At 40.0% G+C, this 21644-nt stretch overlaps 1 protein-coding gene across 1 annotated transcript in view; it reads left to right on the top strand.

Annotated features, from left to right (window-relative positions):
* Positions 1-21644, top strand: part of EPS15L1 (epidermal growth factor receptor pathway substrate 15 like 1) — a 732190-nt gene that overhangs the window by 250566 nt on the left and 459980 nt on the right. Inside the window, exon 13 of the mRNA XM_053700047.1 lies at positions 9602-9687. Coding sequence (XP_053556022.1) covers positions 9602-9687 — 86 coding nt within the window. The remainder of the gene's footprint in view (positions 1-9601; positions 9688-21644) is intronic.

The raw sequence follows: 21644 nt of genomic DNA on the forward strand, positions 1-21644 counted from the left end.
CAGAACCTTGGCATCATGCTCGCACTGCTTAGGATGGGCTTGTCTGCTGGAACCAAGTTGCTGCAGCTGAGGTTAGCCCAGTGGACAAAGCTGCTGAGTGATAAGTAACTGCACCTTACAAGCCCAGCGGCTATTAGTATGAACATGTACACATGGTTCATATAGTTCAGGAATATATATTGCACACCATACACCTTGTACTAGCAGTTTTTAGCACTTTTAGGCACTAAAAACATTGTTTCTTTCTAATGACACGATGAGTCAACGGATCATCATCAATTACTGTTGGGAATATCACTCCTGACCAGCAAGAGGAGGCAAAGAGCACCACAGCAAAGCTGTTAAATACCACTCCCCTTACCCACAACCCCCAGTCATTCTCTTTGCTTGTATCAGTTGCAAGGAGATGGTAAAGTTGGTCATTTTCATTCGCTCTGGCTGAAGAGTTTTATCATTTGACCTATGTCACTGCTGAATTTTAGCCTCATGAGCGAGTCACGGCTCATTCCATGAGGGATGGTTCTTTTTTCTGTTGAACAAGTTTGCAGGACTGCAACTTTGCCCTCTATGTGTACTTTTTCTATACTTATTAATTTGACATGTTGCTTCTGCTGAAGTTTACTTTGGGAGAAAGTTTTTTTAGGCAGTGGTGCCTTCTGTTTAGGTTACCTGTCTTGTCCCTCCCTTATCATATGTGTCCTCTAGCTTGGGTATTGATTCCCAACAGTAATTGATGATGATCCGTGGACTCATCGTGCCATTAGAAAGAAAACATAATTTCTTTCATGTAATTGGCAAGAGTCCATGAGCTAGTGACGTATGGGATATACATTCCTACCAGGAGGGGCAAAGTTTCCCAAACCTCAAAATGCCTATAAATACACCCCCCACGACACCCAAAATTCAGTTTTACAAACTTTACCTCCTATGGAGGTGGTGAAGTAAGTTTGTGCTAGATTTCTACGTTGATATGCGCTTCTCAGCATGCTGAAGCCCGGTTCCTCTCAGAGTGCAGTGAATGACAGAGGGATGTGAAGGGAGTATTACCTATTGAATACAATGGTCATCCTAACGGGGATCTATTATCTGTTATCGGTCGTAGAGATTCATCTCCTACCTCCCGTTTCAGATCGACGATATACTCTTGTATACCATTACCTCCACTGATTCTCGTTTCAGTACTGGTTTTTGGCTATCTACTTTATGTAGATGAGTGTCTTTTGGTAAGTATGTTTTCTTTTATTTATGACACTCTCAGCTATGGTTTGGCACTTTTATATGTAAAGTTCTAAATATGTTTTATACTTATATTTGCCATGATTCAGGTTAATCAGTATATTTCCTTCTTACAGACTGTCAGTTTCATTTTGGGAAATGCATATGGAGAAAAAAAAAAATAAAAAATTATTTCTTACTTGAAAATTTTCAAATTGACTTCTTTTCTAAATTGCAGGCTGTTAGGCTCGCAGGAGCGTATTGGCGCGAGAATTACGTTTGTTGACGTAATGTCGTCATTTCCGGCATATTAGTTGGCGCCAAGAGTTTTTACGTACTTGTTTGTTGCAGACGTTCTTGGCGCCAAAAAATTTTTTGTCAGTTGTGGGCGTCATACTTGGCACCAGATTTTTGACATTATTTAAGTTCTTATTTCATTTTGCTTCTGGTTTCCAGAGGCTTATTCTGTTTTCATTTTTTTCCCATTCCTGAAACTGTCATATAAGGAAATTGATAATTTTGCTTTATATGTTGTTTTTTCTATTACATATTGCAAGATGTCTCAATCTGACCCTGTCTCAGAATCTACTTCTGGAATGCTGCTGCCTGATGCCGGTTCTACCAAAGCTAAGTGCATTTGTTGTAAACTTGTGGTAACTGTTCATCCGGCTGTAGTTTGTGTTAGTTGTCATGATAAACTTTCAAACTCAGACAATATTTCCATTAGTAGTAATCCATTACCTGTTGTTGTTCCTTCAACATCTAATGTTCAGGATATTCCTGTTAATGTGAGAGAATTTGTTTCTAATTCTATTCAGAAGGCCCTGTCTGTTATACCACCTTCTAATAAACTTAAAAAGTCTTTTAAAACTTCTTATAAATTCGATGAATTTTTAAATGACCAACAGCATTCTGATTTATCTATCTCTGATGAGGATCTATCTGGATCAGAAGATTCTGCCTCAGATATTGACAAATCTTCATATTTATTTAAAATGGAGTATATTCGTTCTTTATTAAAAGAGGTGTTGATCGCATTAGATATGGAGGAGACTAGTCCTCTTGATATTAAAACCAGTAAACGTTTAAATTCGGTTTTTAAACCTCATGATGTTATTCCAGAGGTTTTTCCAGTTCCTGATGCTATTTCAGATGTAATTTCTATGGAATGGAATAGTCTGAGTACTTCATTTACTCCTTCTTCAAGGTTTAAGAAACTGTACCCTTTGCCGACTGATAGATTGGAGTTTTGGGAAAAGATCCCCAAAGTTGATGGGGCTATCTCTACTCTTGCAAAGCGTACTACTATTCCTACGGCAGATAGTACTTCTTTTAAAGATCCTTTAGATATTAAGCTTGAATCTTATCTAAGAAAGGCTTATTTATGTTCAGGTCATCTTCTTAGGCCTGCTATTTCTTTGGCTGATGTTGCTGCGGCTTCAACTTTTTGGTTGGAAACTTTGGCGCAACAAGTACCAGATCATAATGTGTATAGCATTGTTAAGCTAATTCAACATGCTAATAATTTCATTTGTGATGCCATTTTTTATATCATTAGAATTGATGTCAGGTATATGTCTTTAGCTATTTTAGCTAGAAGAGCTTTATGGCTTAAATCTTGGAATGCGGATATGACTTCTAAGTCAACGTTGCTATCTCTTTCTTTCCAAGGTAATACATTATTTGGTTCTCAGTTGGATTCTATTATTTCAACTGTCACTGGGGGGAAGGGAGCCTTTTTGCCTCAGGATAAAAAAATCTAAGGGTAAATTTAGAGCTGCTAACCGTTTTCGTTCCTTTTCTCAGAATAAGGAACAGAAACCTGACCCTTCCCCTAAAGGAATGGTTTCCAATTGGAAGCCTTCTCCAGTCTGTAATAAATCCAAGCCTTTTAGAAAATGAAAATCAGCTCCAAGTCCGCATGAAGGTGCGGCCCTCATTCCAGCGCAGCTGGTAGGGGGCAGACTAAGATTTTACAAAGATGATTGGATCAAGTCAATCCAAAATCATTGGATTCAGAGCATTGTTTCTCAAGGGTACAGAATAGGTTTCAAGGTAAGACCGCCTGTGAGAAGTTTCTTTCGCTCACGCATTCCAGTGAACCCAGTAAAGGCTCAGGATTTCCTGAAGTATGTTTCAGACCTGGAGTTATCTGGGGTAATTGTGCCAGTTCCCTTTCCGGAACGGGGTCTGGGGTTTTATTCAAATCTGTTCATTGTTCCAAAGAAAGAGAATTCTTTCAGACCAGTTCTGGATCTAAAAATTTTGAATCGTTATGTAAGAATACCAACATTCAAGATAGTGACTATAAGGACTATTCTGCCTTTTGTTCAGCAAGGGCATTATATGTCCACAATAGGCTTAAAGGATGCATATCTTCATATTCCGATTCATCCAGATCACTATCAGTTTCTGAGATTCTCTTTTTTAGACAAGCATTACCAATTTGTTGCTCTTCCTTTTGGCCTAGCAACAGCTCCAAGGATCATTTCAAAGGTTCTCGATGCCCGACTCTCTGTAATCAGATAGCGGGGTATTGCGGTGTTTCCTTATTTGGACGATGTCTTGGTACTTGCTCAGTCTTTACATTCTGCAGAATCTCACACGAATCAACTAGTGTTGTTTCTTCAAAGACATGGTTGGAGGATCAATTTACCAAAAAGTTCCTTGATTCCTCAGACAAGGGTAATCTTTTTAGGATTCCAAATAGGTTCAGTATCCATGACTTTGTCTCTAACAGACAAGACGTCTGAAATTGATTTCAGCTTGTCGGAACCTTCAGTCTCAGTCATTCCCTTCAGTAGCTATGTGCATGGAGGTTTTTGGTCTCATGACTGCAGCATCGGACGCGATCCCCTTTGCTCGTTTTCACATGAAACCTCTTCAGCTTTGTATGCTGAGCCAATGGTGCAGGGATTATACAAAGATATCACAATTAATATCCTTAAATCCCAATATTTGACTATCTCTGACTTGGTGGTTAGATCACCATCATTTAATTCAAGGGGCCTCTTTTGTTCGTCCAACCTCGACTGTGATTTCAACAGATGCAAGTCTTTCAGGTTGGGGAGCTGTCTGGGGATCTCTGACAGCGCAGGGGGTTTGGAAATCTCAAGAGGCGAGATTACCAATAAATATTTTGCACCTCCGTGCGATTCTCAGAGCTCTTCAGTTTTGGCCTCTTCTGAAGAGAGAACCGTTTATTTGTTTTCAAACAGACAATGTCACAACAGTGGCGTATGTCAATCATTAAGGTGGGACTCACAGTCCTCAAGCTATGAAAGAAGTATCTCGGTTACTTGCATGTGCGGAATCCAGCTCAGGTAATCTCTGTAGTCCATATCCCAGGTATAGACAATTGGGAAGCGGATTATCTCAGTCGCCAGACTTTACATCCGGGCGAATGGTCTCTTCACCCAGATGTATTTCTTCAGATTGTTCAGATGTGGGGGCTTCCAGAAATAGATCTAATGGCTTCTAATCTAAACAGGAAACTTCCCAGGTATCTGTCCAGGTCCAGGGATCCTCAGGCAGAAGCAGTGGATGCATTGTCACTTGGAATTATCAACCTGCTTATGTCTTTCCGCCTCTAGTTCTTCTTCCAAGAGTGATTTCCAAAATCATAATGGAGCGTTCATTTGTACTGCTGGTGGCTCCAGCATGGCCACACAGGTTTTGGTATGCGGATCTTGTTCGGATGTCCAGTTGCCAACCTTGGCCACTTCCGTTAAAAAATCATTAAATTTGAAGGTATGGAAATTGAACGCCTAGTGCTTAGTCATAGAGGTTTCTCTGACTCAGTGATTAAATACTATGTTGCAGGCTGGCAAATCTGTCTCTAGAAAGATTTATTACCGAGTTTGGAAAACTTACATTTCATGGTGTTCTTCTCATAAATTCTCTTGGCATTCTTTTAGAATTCCTAGAATTTTACAGTTTTTTCAGGATGGTTTGGATAAGGGTTTATCTGCAAGTTCCTTGAAAGGACAAATCTCTGCTCTTTCTGTTCTGTTTCACAGAAAAAATTCTAATCTTCCTGATATTCATTGTTTTGTACAGGCTTTGGTCGTATCAAGCCTGTCATTAAGCCAATTTCTCCTCCTTGGAGTCTTAATTTGGTTTTGAGGGCTTTACAGGCTCCTCCGTTTGAGCCTATGCATTCTCTGGACATTAAATTACTTTCTTGGAAAGTATTGTTCCTTTTGGCCATCTCTTCTGCTAGAGGAATTTCTAAATTATCTGCTCTTTCTTGTGACTCTCCTTTTCTGATTTTTCATCAGGATAAGGCGGTTTTGCGGACTTCATTTAAATTTTTACCTAAAGTTGTGAATTCCAACAACATTAGTAGAGAAATTGTTGTCCCTTCGTTGTGTCCTAATCCTAAGAATTCTTTGGAAAGATCTTTACATTCTTTGGATGTGGTAAGAACTTAAATAAATATTATGTTGAAGCTACTAAAGATTTCAGAAAGACTTCCAGTCTATTTGTTATCTTTTCTGGTTCCAGGAAAGGTCAGAAGGCTTCTGCCATTTCTTTGGCGTCTTGGTTAAAGCTTTTGATTCATCATGCTTATTTGGAGTCGGGTAAATCCCCGCCTCAGAGGATTACGGCTCATTCTACTAGGTCAGTTTCTACTTCCTGGGCTTTTAAGAATGAAGCTTCTGTTGTTCAGATTTGCAAAGCAGCAACTTGGTCTTCTTTGCATACTTTTACTAAATTCTACCATTTTGATGTTTTCTCTTCTTCTGAAGCAGTTTTTGGTAGAAAAGTACTTCAGGCAGCTGTTTCAGTTTGATTCTTCTGCTTATAATTTCAGTTTTTTCATTATAAAGATTAAAACTTTTGATTTGGGTTGTGGATTCTTTTTTCAGCGGAATTGGCTGTCTTTATTTTTATCCCTCCCTCTCTAGTGACTCTTGCGTGGAGTTCCACATCTTGGGTATTTGCTATCCCATACGTCACTAGCTCATGGACTCTTGCCAATTACATGAAAGAAAACATAATTTATGTAAATTAATTTCTTTCATATTGGCAAGAGTCCATGAGGCCCACCCTTATGGTGGTTATGATTTTTTTGTATAAAGCACAATTATTCCAATTCCTTGTTGATGCTTTCACTCCTTTCTTATCACCCCACTTCTTGGCTATTCGTTAAACTGAATTGTGGGTGTGTGGGGGGGGGGGTGTATTTATAGGCATTTTGAGGTTTGGGAAACTTTGCCCCTCCTGGTAGGAATGTATATCCCATACGTCACTAGCTCATGGACTCTTGCCAATATGAAAGAAATGAATTTATCAGGTAAATTCTTACATAAATTATGTTTTATGCTTACTTGATAAATGTATTTCTTTCTTGACACGATGAGTCCACGGTCCACACTGTTTATTCAGACAGGTTTTTGTTGTATTATAAACCTCAGGCACCTCTGCACCTTATATTACTTCCTTTCTCCTTTCCCTTTGGTCGAATGACTGGGGGTTGTGGGTAAGGGGAGTGGTATTTAACAGCTTTGCTGTGGTGCTTTTTGCCTCCTCCTGCTGGTCAGGAGTGATTTTCACAACAGTAATTGATGATGATCCGTGGACTCGTCGTGTCAAGAAATAAATACATTTATCAGGTAAGCATAAATTATGTATTTTTTAAGTTACTGCTGATTTAAATTAAGCACAGTCAGCTTTGCGAGCTCAGAATTTGCCTGTGAGCTATGCACAGTATCTTTTATTTCACCTAAATTGTTGTTTGTTACCTTTTGGGTTATTGTGTTTACCACTCACTGGTAGCACAAACACACTAAGGGTTATGCTTTTTAGAGCACTTTTTTGCACGCTTTTTCTGTGTTATAATCCTTTTTTGTTTTTGTGCTGCTATAACATTCTCAGTGTGTAGAAAGGTTCTCAGGACAGGTAGAGGTGGTAAGGCAACTGATCATCAGAGCTTGGCTTTAAATTTGGGGTATAATTGTTATTTAAACCTTTTATGTGCTGTATTATATGCTATATAAGCATTTTTTACTGTTTTTACAGTTTTTTCTCAGTGCTTATTTGAACATTACCTTATGTTTACTGTTTACCTTTTTAAGGGATAATCGGTGATACATTGTGAATTTTATACTGGATAATTCATATTCTTACCAGACCTCTGATGGCTTTAATAACTGGCTGTAGAAGATGAAGATATACAGTGTAGCCTTTACCGCCGGTTCCACAGACCATTTATGAGAGTCTTCACTTCTCGGCGTCTCACACGGAAAACTTTATATTTTGACATGGAAAGATATTGAGCTGCTTTGGTGAAGTGAACTTATTAGGTTTATTTGGCTCATACAGACTTTATACACTGGCTCTGTTTTTGTTTTAATTTCAGACATATCATCAGTATATTTGTGGGACTATCTATTTGGGACATATTTTTTAAATATATTATGTTTATGTATTATTTTTGAGGTATTTACAGGCTTGTAGCAACAACCTTTCTATATGTATTTTTTATTTTATTATCAAATTTATTAAACCTTTGATTTCTGGTTAGATTTACATCCTTTCCCTTGGCTCCTTGTGGAGCGCTGCTCATATTTAAGTGTCTTGATCTATTTTTTCGTGCTTGGAAGGAACACAGGGTTCTGTTGAGAAAACTTATGAGGGTTGTTTTGTGCTATTTGGAGAAATATATGTTGGTATTTTTGGAAAGTCCTACAGTCAAGCAGGCTGTTTAGGGGATTGATACATTTTTGTTTTTAAGGTAGCTGAAATGATTTCCAAGCGCAGATTGCTTTCTCTCCCCTTCCAGGGTAAATCTCTATTTGGGACTGGATGCTATTACTGCCACAGTCACAGTGTAATGGAGCTTTTTTTTGCCCTGGGATAAAAAGTCTAACAGTCTAGAACTGCTGGGCGTTCTGGATACTCCAAATCCTCCTGGAAGTCTAACTCTTCTTGTTTCAAAAGCAAACAGTCCAAGAAGTCTACCCCAGCCCCCAAGACCGCAAGAAGGTGTTACCCTCGTACAAAAACAAGCCCTGGTGGGGGCATATAGTCTCTTCCTGGAGGCTTAGGAGAGATCTTATCTCTTTGATGTGTATGCTTCTTCTGAGGATGCTTTTGGCAGCAAAGTTCTCTGGGCCATAGTATCTAAATAGTAACGTTCGGCCTTCAATGCTTGTTCCCCCTATTCTCTGTTGCCTTGTGGACTCCATAGCTTGGGTATTGATCCCCACGCGTGATAGTTTGTGGACTCTTGCCATCTGGTGAAAGAAAACAAAATGTATGCTTACATGATGAATTAATTTCTTTCATGATGGTAAGAGTCCACAAGCCCCGCCCTTTCTTTTTGTTCAGGTGGCGGCAGTACTTGTTTTGCACTTCTTTGCCTGACTATCTTTACTGCTATTCCTTTCTTTTTTTTACTCATCTACTTGGCTTTATGTATAACTGAGGAGCATGGGAAGTTGGAGGGATTTAAAGTTCTGGTGTGTTGAGGTATGTCTTGTCTCTTTCTAGTAGTCAGTAGGGTAATATTTCCACACGTGATGGCTTGTGGACTCATACCATCATAAAATAAATTAGTTTATCAGGTAACAATACATTTTGTTTTTGTTAAAAATTTACAAGGTTTTGCAAATCAAGAGCAGTCCACGGTTTTCTGTGGCCAATAAGGGACAGATGGAAATAATTTTGTGCTCTGAGATGACCAGTCAGTGGGTAGAATGCTACAGGGTCAGCAAAATTTATAGAGCATATACTTTTAAACAACTTTCCAATTTAATTGTATAATCAAATTTGCTTCATTATTTTTGCATCCTTTGTTGATAAAGCACCAGTCCACTACTGGGAGCTAGCTGAATACATTGGGTGAACATAGTGACAAGAGGCATATATGTGCAGCCACCTATCAACAGTTTGCTCCTCATAGTGCATTGTTACTCCTGAGCCTACTTAGGTATGCTTTCAAAAAAAGAATACAATGATAACTAAATTATATAATAGAAGTAAATTGGAAAGTTGTTTAAAATTGCATGCTCCATCTGAATCATGAAAACTTAATTTTGAATTTATTTAACAGTTAAGCATGATGGGAGGTATTTAGCTTCTCTGGAGGGAGTGGAGCACAGACACCTTTAAAATGTGTTTCATAGCAAAAGCAGACAAAATAAATAATGAATATATACAGCAAATTGATTTTACTTTCATTAATTATTCATGGTTCCTAAACTTTTTAAATTCAATGTCCCTTTAATTAAGTCTTTTAATGCAAAAAGGCACTGATCTAATAATAAGATTTTTGTTTAGAAGCTGCCCCTTTACATGGCTTTGTAGCAAATTCTGTGCATGTGCACTCACTCATGCTGTAGTATGCATTGGTTAAAAGCATAACTTGTTTTCTCCTCAGGATAGCTCCAGCTCGGTTGGCTCTGGAGAATTTACTGGAGTTAAGGAACTGGATGAAATTAGCCAAGAAATAGCACAACTTCAGCGGTAAGTCAACAGTTACTACAGCACTACACCTGTCTGTGCATAAAATGAACTTATCAGCTTGTGCTGAGTGTACAGTGACTACTGATATTGCCATGCATTTACATGTTGATAATGAAATTACAGGGATGTAACTAGTAGGTTCTACATATGTTTATTTAGTCTGCAGACAATTTTGCTGTTAGCAGTGGGTTTTAAAAATCGTTCAAACATATACATGCTTTCTAAAATATTTATCCTAGATAGCATCTTAAATAAATTGATTTCCCATATCAAAAGGCTGTCAATAAAATTAATATAATGAATTTTCTACATGACCATAAAACGCATCTGTAGATAGTTTTTGCTAAATGATCAGATGGTAGGTGGTCCAATTTTTTTATTTGTTTTATTTTTTTTTTATTTTTTCCCCCCTTATCTTACCATTGTGTTATATTTCTCCAACATAGGTGTGTCCGGTCCACGGCGTCATCCTTACTTGTGGGATATTCTCTTCCCCAACAGGAAATGGCAAAGAGCCCAGCAAAGCTGGTCATATGATCCCTCCTAGGCTCCGCCTACCCCAGTCATTCTCTTTGCCGTTGCACAGGCAACATCTCCACGGAGATGGCTAAGAGTTTTTTGGTGTTTAAATGTAGTTTTATTCTTCAATCAAGTGTTTGTTATTTTAAAATAGTGCTGGTATGTACTATTTACTCTGAAACAGAAAAGAGAAGAAGATTTCTGTTTGTGAGAGGAAGATGATTTTAGCAGACGTTACTAAAATCGATTGCTGTTTCCACACAGGACTGTTGAGATGAAGTAACTTCAGTTGGGGGAAGCAGTTGGCAGACTTTTCTGCCTGAGGTATGATGGCCACATTTCTAACACGACTTGTTAATGCTGGAAGGCTGTCATTTTCCCTATGGGGACCGGTAAGCCATTTTCTTAGATTAAGTATAAGAATAAAGGCTTTATAAGGGCTTAATAAACTGGTAGACGTTTTTCTGGGCTAAAACGATTACTTGCTAAGCATATTTGACAGATTATAGCGCTTTATAGTTATTATAATCTTGGGGATTGTTGTTAAAAAACGGCAGGCACTGTATGGACACCTTTTTCAGATGGGGGCCTTCTCTAGTCATAGGCAGAGCCTCATTTTCGCGCCACTAATGCGCAGTTGTTTTTGGAAGGCAAGGCATGCAGATGCATGTGTGAGGAGCTAGGATCCACTGAAAAAGCTTATAGAAGGCGTCATTTGGTATCGTATTCCCCTCTGGGCTTGGTTGGGTCTCAGCAAAGCAGATTCCTGGGACTGTATAGGTGTTAAATGTAAAAACGGCTCCGGTTCCGTTATTTTAAGGGTTAAAGCTTCCAAATTTGGTGTGCAATACTTTTAAGGCTTTAAGACACTGTGGTGAAATTTTGGTGAACAATTGCTTCATACTTTTTCGCATATTCAGTAATAAAGTGTGTTCTGTTTAAAATTTAAAGTGACAGTAACGGTTTTATTTGAAAACGTTTTTTGTGCTTTGTTGACAAGTTTAAGCCTGTTTAACATGTCTGAACCATCAGATAAACGATGTTCTATATGTATGAATGCCAATGTGTCTCCCCATTTAAATATATGTGATAATTGTGACATGGTGTCCAAACAAAGTAGGGACAATGATGCCACAGATAATAATAGTGCCCAAGATGATTCTTCAGATGAGGGGAGTAAGCATGGTACTGCATCACCCCCTTCTGTGTCTACACCAGTTTTGCCCACACAAGAGGCCCCTAGTACATCTAGTGCGCCAATACTTATTACTATGCAACAATTAACGGCTGTTATGGATAATTCTATTAAAAATATTTTATCTAAAATGCCTACTTATCAAAGAAAGCGCGATTGCTCTGTTTTAAACACTGAAGAGCAAGAGGACGCTGATGATAACGCTTCTGACATACCCTCACACCAATCTGAAGGGGCCAGGAGGGAGGTTTTGTCTGAGGGAGAAATTTCAGATTCAGGGAAAATTTCTCAACAAGCTGAACCTGATGTTGTAACATTTAAATTTAAATTAGAACATCTCCGCGCACTGCTTAAGGAGGTATTATCTACTCTGGATGATTGTGACAATTTGGTCATTCCAGAGAAATTATGTAAGATGGACAAGTTCCTAGAGGTTCCGGTGCCCCCCAATGTTTTTCCTATACCCAAGCGGGTGGCGGACATAGTAAACAAGGAATGGGAAAGGCCCGGCATACCTTTTGTGCCTCCCCCTATATTTAAGAAATTATTTCCTATAGTCGACCCCAGAAAGGACTTATGGCAGACAGTCCCTAAGGTCGAGGGGGCGGTCTCTACTCTAAACAAACGCACTACTATTCCCATAGAAGATAGTTGTGCTTTTAAAGATCCTATGGATAAAAAAATTAGAGGGTTTGCTTAAAAGAATGTTTGTTCAGCAAGGTTACCTTCTTCAACCAATTTCATGCATTGTTCCTGTCACTACGGCAGCGTGTTTCTGGTTCGAAGAACTAGAAAAGTCGCTCGATAAGGAATCTTCGTATGAGGAGATTATGGACAGAGTTCATGCACTTAAATTGGCTAACTCTTTTATTCTAGATGCCGCTTTGCAATTAGCGAGATTAGCGGCGAAAAATTCAGGGTTTGCTATTGTGGCGCGCAGAGCGCTCTGGCTAAAGTCTTGGTCAGCGGATGTGTCTTCCAAGACAAAATTGCTTAACATCCCTTTCAAGGGCAAAACACTGTTTGGTCCTGATTTGAAAGAGATTATTTCAGACATCACCGGAGGAAAGGGCCACGCCCTTCCTCAGGATTGGTCTTTTAAGGCTAGAAATAAGCCTAATTTTCGTCCCTTTCGCAGAAACGGACCAGCCTCTACTTCTACATCCTCTAAGCAAGAGGGTAATACTTCTCAACCCAAACCAGCCTGGAGACCGATGCAAGGCTGGAACAAGGGTAAGCAGGCCAAGAAGCCCGCCACTGCTACCAAAACAGCATGAAGGGATGGCCCCCGATCCGGGACCGGATCTGGTGGGGGGCAGACTTTCTCTCTTTGCTCAGGCCTGGGCAAGAGATGTTCAGGATCCTTGGGCACTAGAAATAGTTTCTCAAGGTTATCTCCTGGAATTCAAGGAACTACCCCCAAGGGGAAGGTTCCACAGGTCTCAATTATCTTCAAACCAAATAAAAAGACAGGCATTCTTACATTGTGTAGAAGACCTGTTAAGGATGGGAGTAATTCATCCAGTTCCAATAAGAGAACAAGGGATGGGGTTTTACTCCAACCTGTTCATAGTTCCCAAAAAAGAGGGAACGTTCAGACCAATTCTAGATCTCAAGATCCTAAACAAATTTCTCAGGGTTCCATCATTCAAAATGGAAACCATTCGAACGATCCTTCCTACCATCCAGGAAGGTCAATTTATGACCACGGTGGATTTAAAGGATGCGTACCTCCATATTCCTATCCACAAGGAACATCATCAGTTCCTAAGGTTCGCTTTTCTGGACAAGCATTACCAGTTTGTGGCACTTCCTTTCGGATTAGCCACTGCTCCGAGAATTTTCACAAAGGTACTAGGGTCCCTTCTAGCGGTTCTAAGACCAAGGGGCATTGCAGTAGTACCGTACTTGGACGACATCCTGATTCAAGCGTCGTCTCTGTCAAAAGCAAAGGCTCATACGGACATCGTCCTAGCCTTTCTCAGATCTCACGGATGGAAAGTAAACATAGAAAAAAGCTCTCTTTCCCCGTCGACAAGAGTTCCCTTCTTGGGAACAATAATAGACTCCTTAGAAATAAGAATTTTTCTGACAGAGGTCAGAAAATCAAAACTTCTAAGCTCTTGTCAAGTTCTTCATTCTGTTCTTCGTTCTTCCATAGCGCAGTGCATGGAAGTAATAGGATTGATGGTTGCAGCAATGGACATAGTTCCTTTTGCACGAATTCATCTAAGACCATTACAACTGTGCATGCTCAGACAGTGGAATGGGGATTATACAGACTTGTCTCCGAAGATTCAAGTAGATCAAAGGACCAGAGATTCACTCTGTTGGTGGCTGACCCCGGACAATCTGTCACAGGGAATGAGCTTCCGCAGACCAGAGTGGGTCATTGTCACGACCGACGCCAGTCTGGTGGGCTGGGGCGCGGTCTGGGAACCCCTGAAAGCTCAGGGTCTATGGTCTCGGGAAGAATCTCTTCTCCCGATAAACATTCTGGAACTAAGAGCGATATTCAATGCTCTCAAAGCTTGGCCTCATCTAGCAGAGGCCAAATTCATAAGATTTCAATCAGACAACATGACGACAGTTGCATATATCAACCATCAGGGGGGAACAAGGAGTTCCCTGGCGATGGAGGAAGTGACCATGATAATTCAATGGGCGGAGGATCACTCCTGCCACTTGTCTGCAATCCACATCCCAGGGGTGGAAAATTGGGAAGCGGATTTTCTGAGTCGTCAGACATTCCATCCGGGGGAGTGGGAACTCCACCCGGAAATCTTTGCCCAAATAACTCAATTATGGGGCATTCCAGACATGGATCTGATGACGTCTCGTCAGAACTTCAAGGTTCCTTGTTACGGGTCCAGATCCAGGGATCCCAAGGCGACTCTAGTAGATGCACTAGTAGCACCTTGGACCTTCAACCTAGCTTATGTTTTCCCACCGTTTCCTCTCATTCCCAGGCTGGTAGCCAGGATCAACCAGGAGAGGGCTTCGGTGATCTTGATAGCTCCTGCGTGGCCACGCAGGACTTGGTATGCAGACCTGGTGAATATGTCATCGGCTCCACCATGGAGGCTACCTTTGAGACAGGACCTTCTTGTTCAAGGTCCATTCGAACATCCGAATCTGGTTTCTCTCCAACTGACTGCTTGGAGATTGAACGCTTGATTTTATCAAAGCGTGGGTTTTCAGATTCTGTAATAGATACTCTGATTCAGGCTAGAAAGCCTGTAACTAGAAAAATTTACCATAAGATATGGAAAAAATATATCTATTGGTGTGAATCTAAAGGATTCCCATGGAACAAGATAAAAATCCCTAGGATTTTATCCTTTCTTCAAGAGGGTTTGGAGAAGGGATTATCTGCAAGTTCTCTGAAGGGGCAGATTTCTGCGTTATCTGTTTTACTTCACAAGAGGCTGGCAGCTGTGCCAGACGTTCAAGCGTTTGTTCAGGCTCTGGTTAGAATCAAGCCTGTTTACAGACCTTTGACTCCTCCCTGGAGTCTTAATCTAGTTCTTTCAGTTCTTCAAGGGGTTCCGTTTGAACCCTTACATTCCGTAGATATTAAGTTATTATCTTGGAAAGTTTTGTTTTTGGTTGCAATTTCTTCTGCTAGAAGAGTTTCTGAGTTATCTGCTCTGCAGTGTTCTCCGCCCTATCTGGTGTTCCATGCAGATAAGGTGGTTTTGCGTACTAAGCCTGGTTTTCTTCCGAAACTTGTTTCCAACAAGAATATTAACCAGGAGATAGTTGTACCTTCTTTGTGCCCGAATCCAGTTTCAAAGAAGGAACGTTTGTTACACAATTTGGACGTAGTCCGTGCTCTAAAATTCTATTTAGAGGCCACTAAAGATTTCAGACAAACTTCTTCTTTGTTTGTTGTTTATTCTGGTAAAAGGAGAGGTCAAAAAGCAACTTCTACCTCTCTTTCTTTTTGGCTTAAAAGCATTATCCGTTTGGCTTATGAGACTGCCGGACGGCAGCCTCCTGAAAGAATCACAGCTCACTCCACTAGGGCTGTGGCTTCCACATGGGCCTTCAAGAACGAGGCTTCTGTTGACCAGATATGTAAGGCAGCGACTTGGTCTTCACTGCACACTTTTGCCAAATTTTACAAATTTATACTTTTGCTTCTTCAGAGGCTATTTTTGGTAGAAAGGTTTTGCAAGCCGTGGTGCCTTCCATTTAGGTGACCTGATTTGCTCCCTCCCTTCATCCGTGTCCTAAAGCTTTGGTATTGGTTCCCACAAGTAAGGATGACGCCGTGGACCGGACACACCTATGTTGGAGAAAACAGAATTTATGCTTACCTGATAAATTACTTTCTCCAACGGTGTGTCCGGTCCACGGCCCGCCCTGGTTTTTTTAATCAGGTCTGATGAATTATTTTCTCTAACTACAGTCACCACGGTATCATATGGTTTCTCCTATGCATATTTCCTCCTGTACGTCGGTCGAATGACTGGGGTAGGCGGAGCCTAGGAGGGATCATATGACCAGCTTTGCTGGGCTCTTTGCCATTTCCTGTTGGGGAAGAGAATATCCCACAAGTAAGGATGACGCCGTGGACCGGACACACCGTTGGAGAAAGTAATTTATCAGGTAAGCATAAATTCTGTTTTATTGTTTTATAATACTTGGTCTTATTTAATGCATTTTAAAAAGGGCAAATGATAAGTTACTATATACCAATGCAATTGTGATCATTGTTTTCTGTGTTTTATTGTGCTGTTGAAAAATACTAAAAACTTTGCTGAACGTGTTGATCTTTGTAAATTTTTATTAAAGCTGAAATACTTTTTGCTCCAGCTGTTGCCAAATTTGGTTTGGACTTGATGCTACAAGTTTGATGAAATAAAACATCATATTGATAGTTTCTTTGTATATAAATATCCTTATGGTATTACACTACTCTTATTGCTTTACAAGATTGCTCCCCGAGAGGGGAGGTTCCCAGACTGATCTGAAAAAAATAACTAGGGTAGGGTTTGGTCTGTATTCCACAGAGGAGTCTATACTCAGATTCCCTGACGAAGTGCCGTGACGGCACGAAACATGTTGGAGTAGGTGAACAGTTGCTGGCTGCTTCACTGGCTGTGATATTGTTTTATACTTTGTTTCTCAAAGAGAACTTTTATTTGCATTTACCAATATAAGTTACATTTTACAAGTTCACTTTCGGCTCACTGGACTGCCGGTCATTTTCCCCTTTGCGGTGAAGATATATACCTTTATACTCAGAGGCTATATAGATGCATCTTGCAGAATGTTTTTACCTTTTTACCTTTCTCTGGTGGTCTGCAAAAATATTTTCTTTCTAATGACATGGTGAGTCCACGGATCATCTAATTACTATTGGGATTATCACTCCTGCCCAGCAGGAGGCGGCAAAGAGCACCACAGAAAAGCTGTTAAATATCAACTCCCTTACCTCCAACCCCAGTCATACTCTTTGCCTATGTTAGAGCAAGGAAGTGGTAAAGTTAGATGTTAGAAGAGATTCTTCAAGCAAGATTTTATTATTTTTTAAGTAGTGCAAGATTGTGCTGCTTTGTTCTAGGGTGTCGCCATAGTCCATATCAGTCTCTTCAGTAGAGCAGTGGTGCTTTTCAAGCAATGGGAACTTGTGGGACATAATTCTCACTGCGCATCCCATGTTGTTAAAGCGACACTGAACCCAAGTTTTTTCTTTTGTGATTCAGATAGAGCAGGGGTCGCCAACCTTTCGGACCTCAGGGACCACTAAACTCACAATTTTAAATCTGTGGACCACTAACATGATTTTGTTTTTTAAAAGGTACAAACCTCTAATGGGTGTGTATATATATATATATATATATATATATATATATATATATATATATATATATATATATATACATACACACACACACACACACACACACACACACACACACACCTAGTATAACCGTAGCTAAGTTTACTTTATGTATATATTTACACATTTTTAAGAACTTTGGAATTAACTAACTGAATGACAGAACTGAGAGAATACTTCCAAATGACAGATGAAGGGTGAGTGCCAACTTTTGAGCTGGAAACAGAGAGGCAGAAAGTGGGAAAAAAATAAATATGTTTAAAAGGACCACAAGACTTCCAAGTCCCCTCCCCAGTTAGGAATTATTCAAAACTACTTATGATCATGGACAGATATTGGAGTGATAAATTAAGTTTATATCAGAAAGCTCTCAATATGGATGTGAGCTAACCACAACTGATGTTACTGGCAATTACTATAATACTGGTGGGACATGGCTAATCTGCTGGATGGCAATTACTGGAATTCAGGTGGAATGGCTTTGTGCACAGGCAAATTATTAGAATTAAAAATAATTAATATTTAATTAAATAGAAAGTCCATCTGAAGGAATTCGGAAAACTACTACAAAGAAACAGGTAAAGGGAAGAAAATAAATGAAATATGAGAGAACATTTTTTAAGATTTTCTTTTTTTATATACTTTAATTCCACTATTTCAAGCCAAGACTATACCAACCTCTGCTGGCTTCAGAATGGAAGCATCTTCCTCTGAACAGCCCGCCGGGCGGGAGGAGTTAAAAATACAATCTATCTACGCAAGTTGTGCAGTACTACACAACGTGCATAGGGAGATTGCAATTTAACTCCTCCGTCGGTTGTCACTGATGTCCAGCCAGGGGGTGACACCATCAGAGGAGATTAATTTCTGCTTGATGGCGTCAAGGACCACCAACATCTTCTCGTGGACCACCATTGGTCCATGGACCACTGGTTGGCGACCGCTGAGATAGAGCATGCAATTTTAAGCAACTTTCTAATTTACTCCTATTTTCATGTTTTCTTCGTTCTCTTGCTATCTTTATTTGAAAAAGAAGGCATAGACTTTTTTTTTTTTTTTTTTTCAGACTCTGGACAGCACTTTCTTATTGGTGGATGAATTTATCCACCAATCAGCAAGAACAACCCAGGTTGTTCACTAAAAATGGGCCGGCATCTAGAAAATTTGATAATAGGAGTATATTAGAAATTTGCTTAAAATTTCATGCTCTATCTGAATCACCAAAGAAAAAAATTGTGTTCAGTGTCCTTTTAATGCTGCCCTAATACTGAAAGCCTGAGTAAGATTACTCAGTCTTTATCTCTTTTTCCACAGGTCCATGTGAGGGAGACCCTAGTGAGCTGCCTGGCAGATTTATGAGGTAAGTGCTGACTTTATTTTTCTGGGTAAACCGGAAAAAGTGGGCACTTTATTCACTAAGGGACACACTATTTTCTCCTATATGTTTAGGGGAACATATAATGGCAGTATGGTTATGGTAGGCGCTGGGGCTGAGGATTAATACAAAAAAGGCTAATTTTATGTGGTTTCACTTCTCCCGGCGGCTTGACTTTAAAGTATGCCAACCAGGAGGTTCATTTTTTAGACGCTCACGATGGGCGGGGCTAACTGAGGCAGCAGTTTGCTGATGCGCGCCATTTTCCCCTTCATTCACTGTGACCGGAGGGTGCAGATAACAGTCTCAGACAGGAAAGCTCATAATAAGTTTTAATACTGCGCTTTTAAGACCGGACAGCAGTTCATTATACTGCAAGTCGAGTTCCGGATCCTTTACTAGAGAAATACTCTCCGGTGTCAGCAGGGCAGGTAGGCACATCAGCAAAGCTAAGCTGAGGTGTAGAGGTTGTCAGGAGTACTTGCATAACACTATTTAGTTACTTACTGCAAAAAATAAAAAAGTTACGCTTTAAAATTTAAAGTGACAGTAACGTGAGACTCATAGGCTGAGGTTGGAACATACGAGCTTGGCACACTTTTCCTTAGTGGAGGCAGTCCTAGGTTGCGCTCCATGTGACCGGCTGTGGTCGTAGATTCACTTCCTACACTATGACTGTGCTGGTTATCGGAGAGAAGCGGTTTACTCGGTGTGCCTGGGTCATAGGAGGTGGTGAGTGCCCTAGCCATTGGGGGTATAAAGGTGCCGTTTTTTATATTTTTTATAACGTTCGATATTGTTATATTAAGACATAGCCCATAGCTATGGAGGACTCTTATGTTTTAGAGGGTACTCCCTCTATACCTAAGACTAATGCTTGTTTATATTGTGAAGAGGCCGAGGTATACCCGCCCTCTCAATTATGTTCCACATGCCTAGAAAAAGTGATTATGTCAAAAAAAGTTAACATGTTTGATACCACTGAGCCTTCCACCTCCGAGGGGTCCCCGTCCCGTTAGGTGTGCACCCTGCTTTCATCTTCTAATACACATGCAGTTTCCCATAGCATGCCTGATCCTCCATCTGGAGGAGGCCTTTTACCTGCAGACTTTACTGCGCAGTTGCAAACGGCGGTGTCTGCAGCCATTAGTACTTTACCTCACACTGCTAAGCACAAGCGAAAGGTCAAATATTGCTATTTCTTTCATATAATTGGCAAGAGTCCATGAGCTAGTGACGTATGGGATATCCAATCCTACCAGGAGGGGCAAAGTTTCCCAAACCTCAAAATGCCTATAAATACACCCCTCACCACACCCACAATCCAGTTTTACAAACTTTGCCTCCTTTGGAGTAAGTTTGTGCTAAGATTTCTACGTTGATATGCGCTTCTCGGCATTTTGAAGCCTGTTTCCGCATGTGAAGGGAGTATAACCTATTTAATGCAATGGTTTTCCTCACGGGGAATCTATTTCATAGGTTCTCTGTTATCGGTCGTAGAGATTCATCTCCTACCTCCCTTTTCAGATCGACGATATACTCTCATATTCCATTACCTCTACTGATAACCGTTTCAGTACTGGTTTGGCTATCTGCTATATGTGGATGGGTGTCTTTTGGTAAGTATATTTTCATTACTTGAGACACTCTCAGCTATGGTTTGGCACTTTATGTATTTATATAAATTTCTAAATATATGTATTGTACTTATATTTGCCATTAATCAGGTTTTCAGTATATTTCCTTTTGCAAACTGCCAGTTTCATATCTGAGAAATGCTTTTTTTTAGGAAAAATTATTTCTTATCTAGGGTATAGTCTCTCTTTCAATTGACTGTCTTTTAAATTCGCGGGCAGAATTAGGCTTGCGAGGGCACAAAATGCCAAGGTTTATTGTGTCATTCTTGGCGCAAGATTTTTTTGACGCAAAATTACGTTCGTTGACGCAAATTCGTCATTTCCGGCGTCTTAGTTGACGCTGAGTCCTTCACAAGGTTGTGTCATCTATGACGCGAGTGTGTCGTTTCCGGACGTTTTTGGCAACAAAAAATATTTTCTGTTTGTTGTGAGTCATTCTTGGTGCCAAATATTTTCATTATTTAAGACCCCATTCCTATTTGGCTCGTCCCTTTTTTCCTATGTCAGAGGGCTATGCTGTTTGCATTTTTTCCCATTCCTGAAACTGCCATAAAAGGAAATAGATAATTTTGCTTTATATGTTGTTTTTTTCTCTTACATTTGCAAGATGTCTCAATCTGATCCTGTCTCAGAAATCACAGTTGGAACCCTGCGGCCTGATAACAGTTCTACCGAAGCTAAGTGCATTTGTTGTAAACTTGTGGAGGTTCTACCTTCAGTTGTGGTTTGTAATAGTTGTCATGATAAACTTTTACATGCAGAGAATGTATCCATTAGTAGTAGTTCATTACCTGTTGCTGTTCCCTCAACATCTAATGCACAAGATATACCTGTAAATTTAAAAGAATTCAGAAGGCTTTGTCTGCTATTCCACCTTCTAATAAATGTAAAAGGTTTTTAAAAACTTCTCATAAGGTTGATGAAATTTCAAATGACCAGCAACATACTGAATTATCCTTCTCTGATGAGGATCTATCTGATTCAGAAGATCCTGCCTCAGATATTGACACTGACAAATCCTCTTATTTCTCTTGTTAAGTGTAGTCAGTCCACGAGTCATCCATTACTTATGGGATTATATCTCTCCCCAACAGGAAGTTGCAAGAGGATCACCCAAGCAGAGCTGCTATATAGCTCCTCCCCTCACATGTCATATCCAGTCATTCTCTTGCAAGTCTCAACAAAGGAGGTTGTGAGAGGAGACAGGAGTTTTTTACTTAATTCTTCAATCAAAAGTTTGTTATTTTAAAATGGCACCGGAGTGTGCTGTTTTTTCTCTCAGGCAGTATTTAGAAGAAGAAGATCTGCATGCACTTTCTATGATCTTAGCAGACGTAACTAAGATCCACTGGCTGTTCTCGCACATTCTGAGGAGGGGTA

Source organism: Bombina bombina, chromosome 2 (genome assembly GCF_027579735.1).
Source record: "Bombina bombina isolate aBomBom1 chromosome 2, aBomBom1.pri, whole genome shotgun sequence".
Taxonomy (NCBI): domain Eukaryota; kingdom Metazoa; phylum Chordata; class Amphibia; order Anura; family Bombinatoridae; genus Bombina; species Bombina bombina.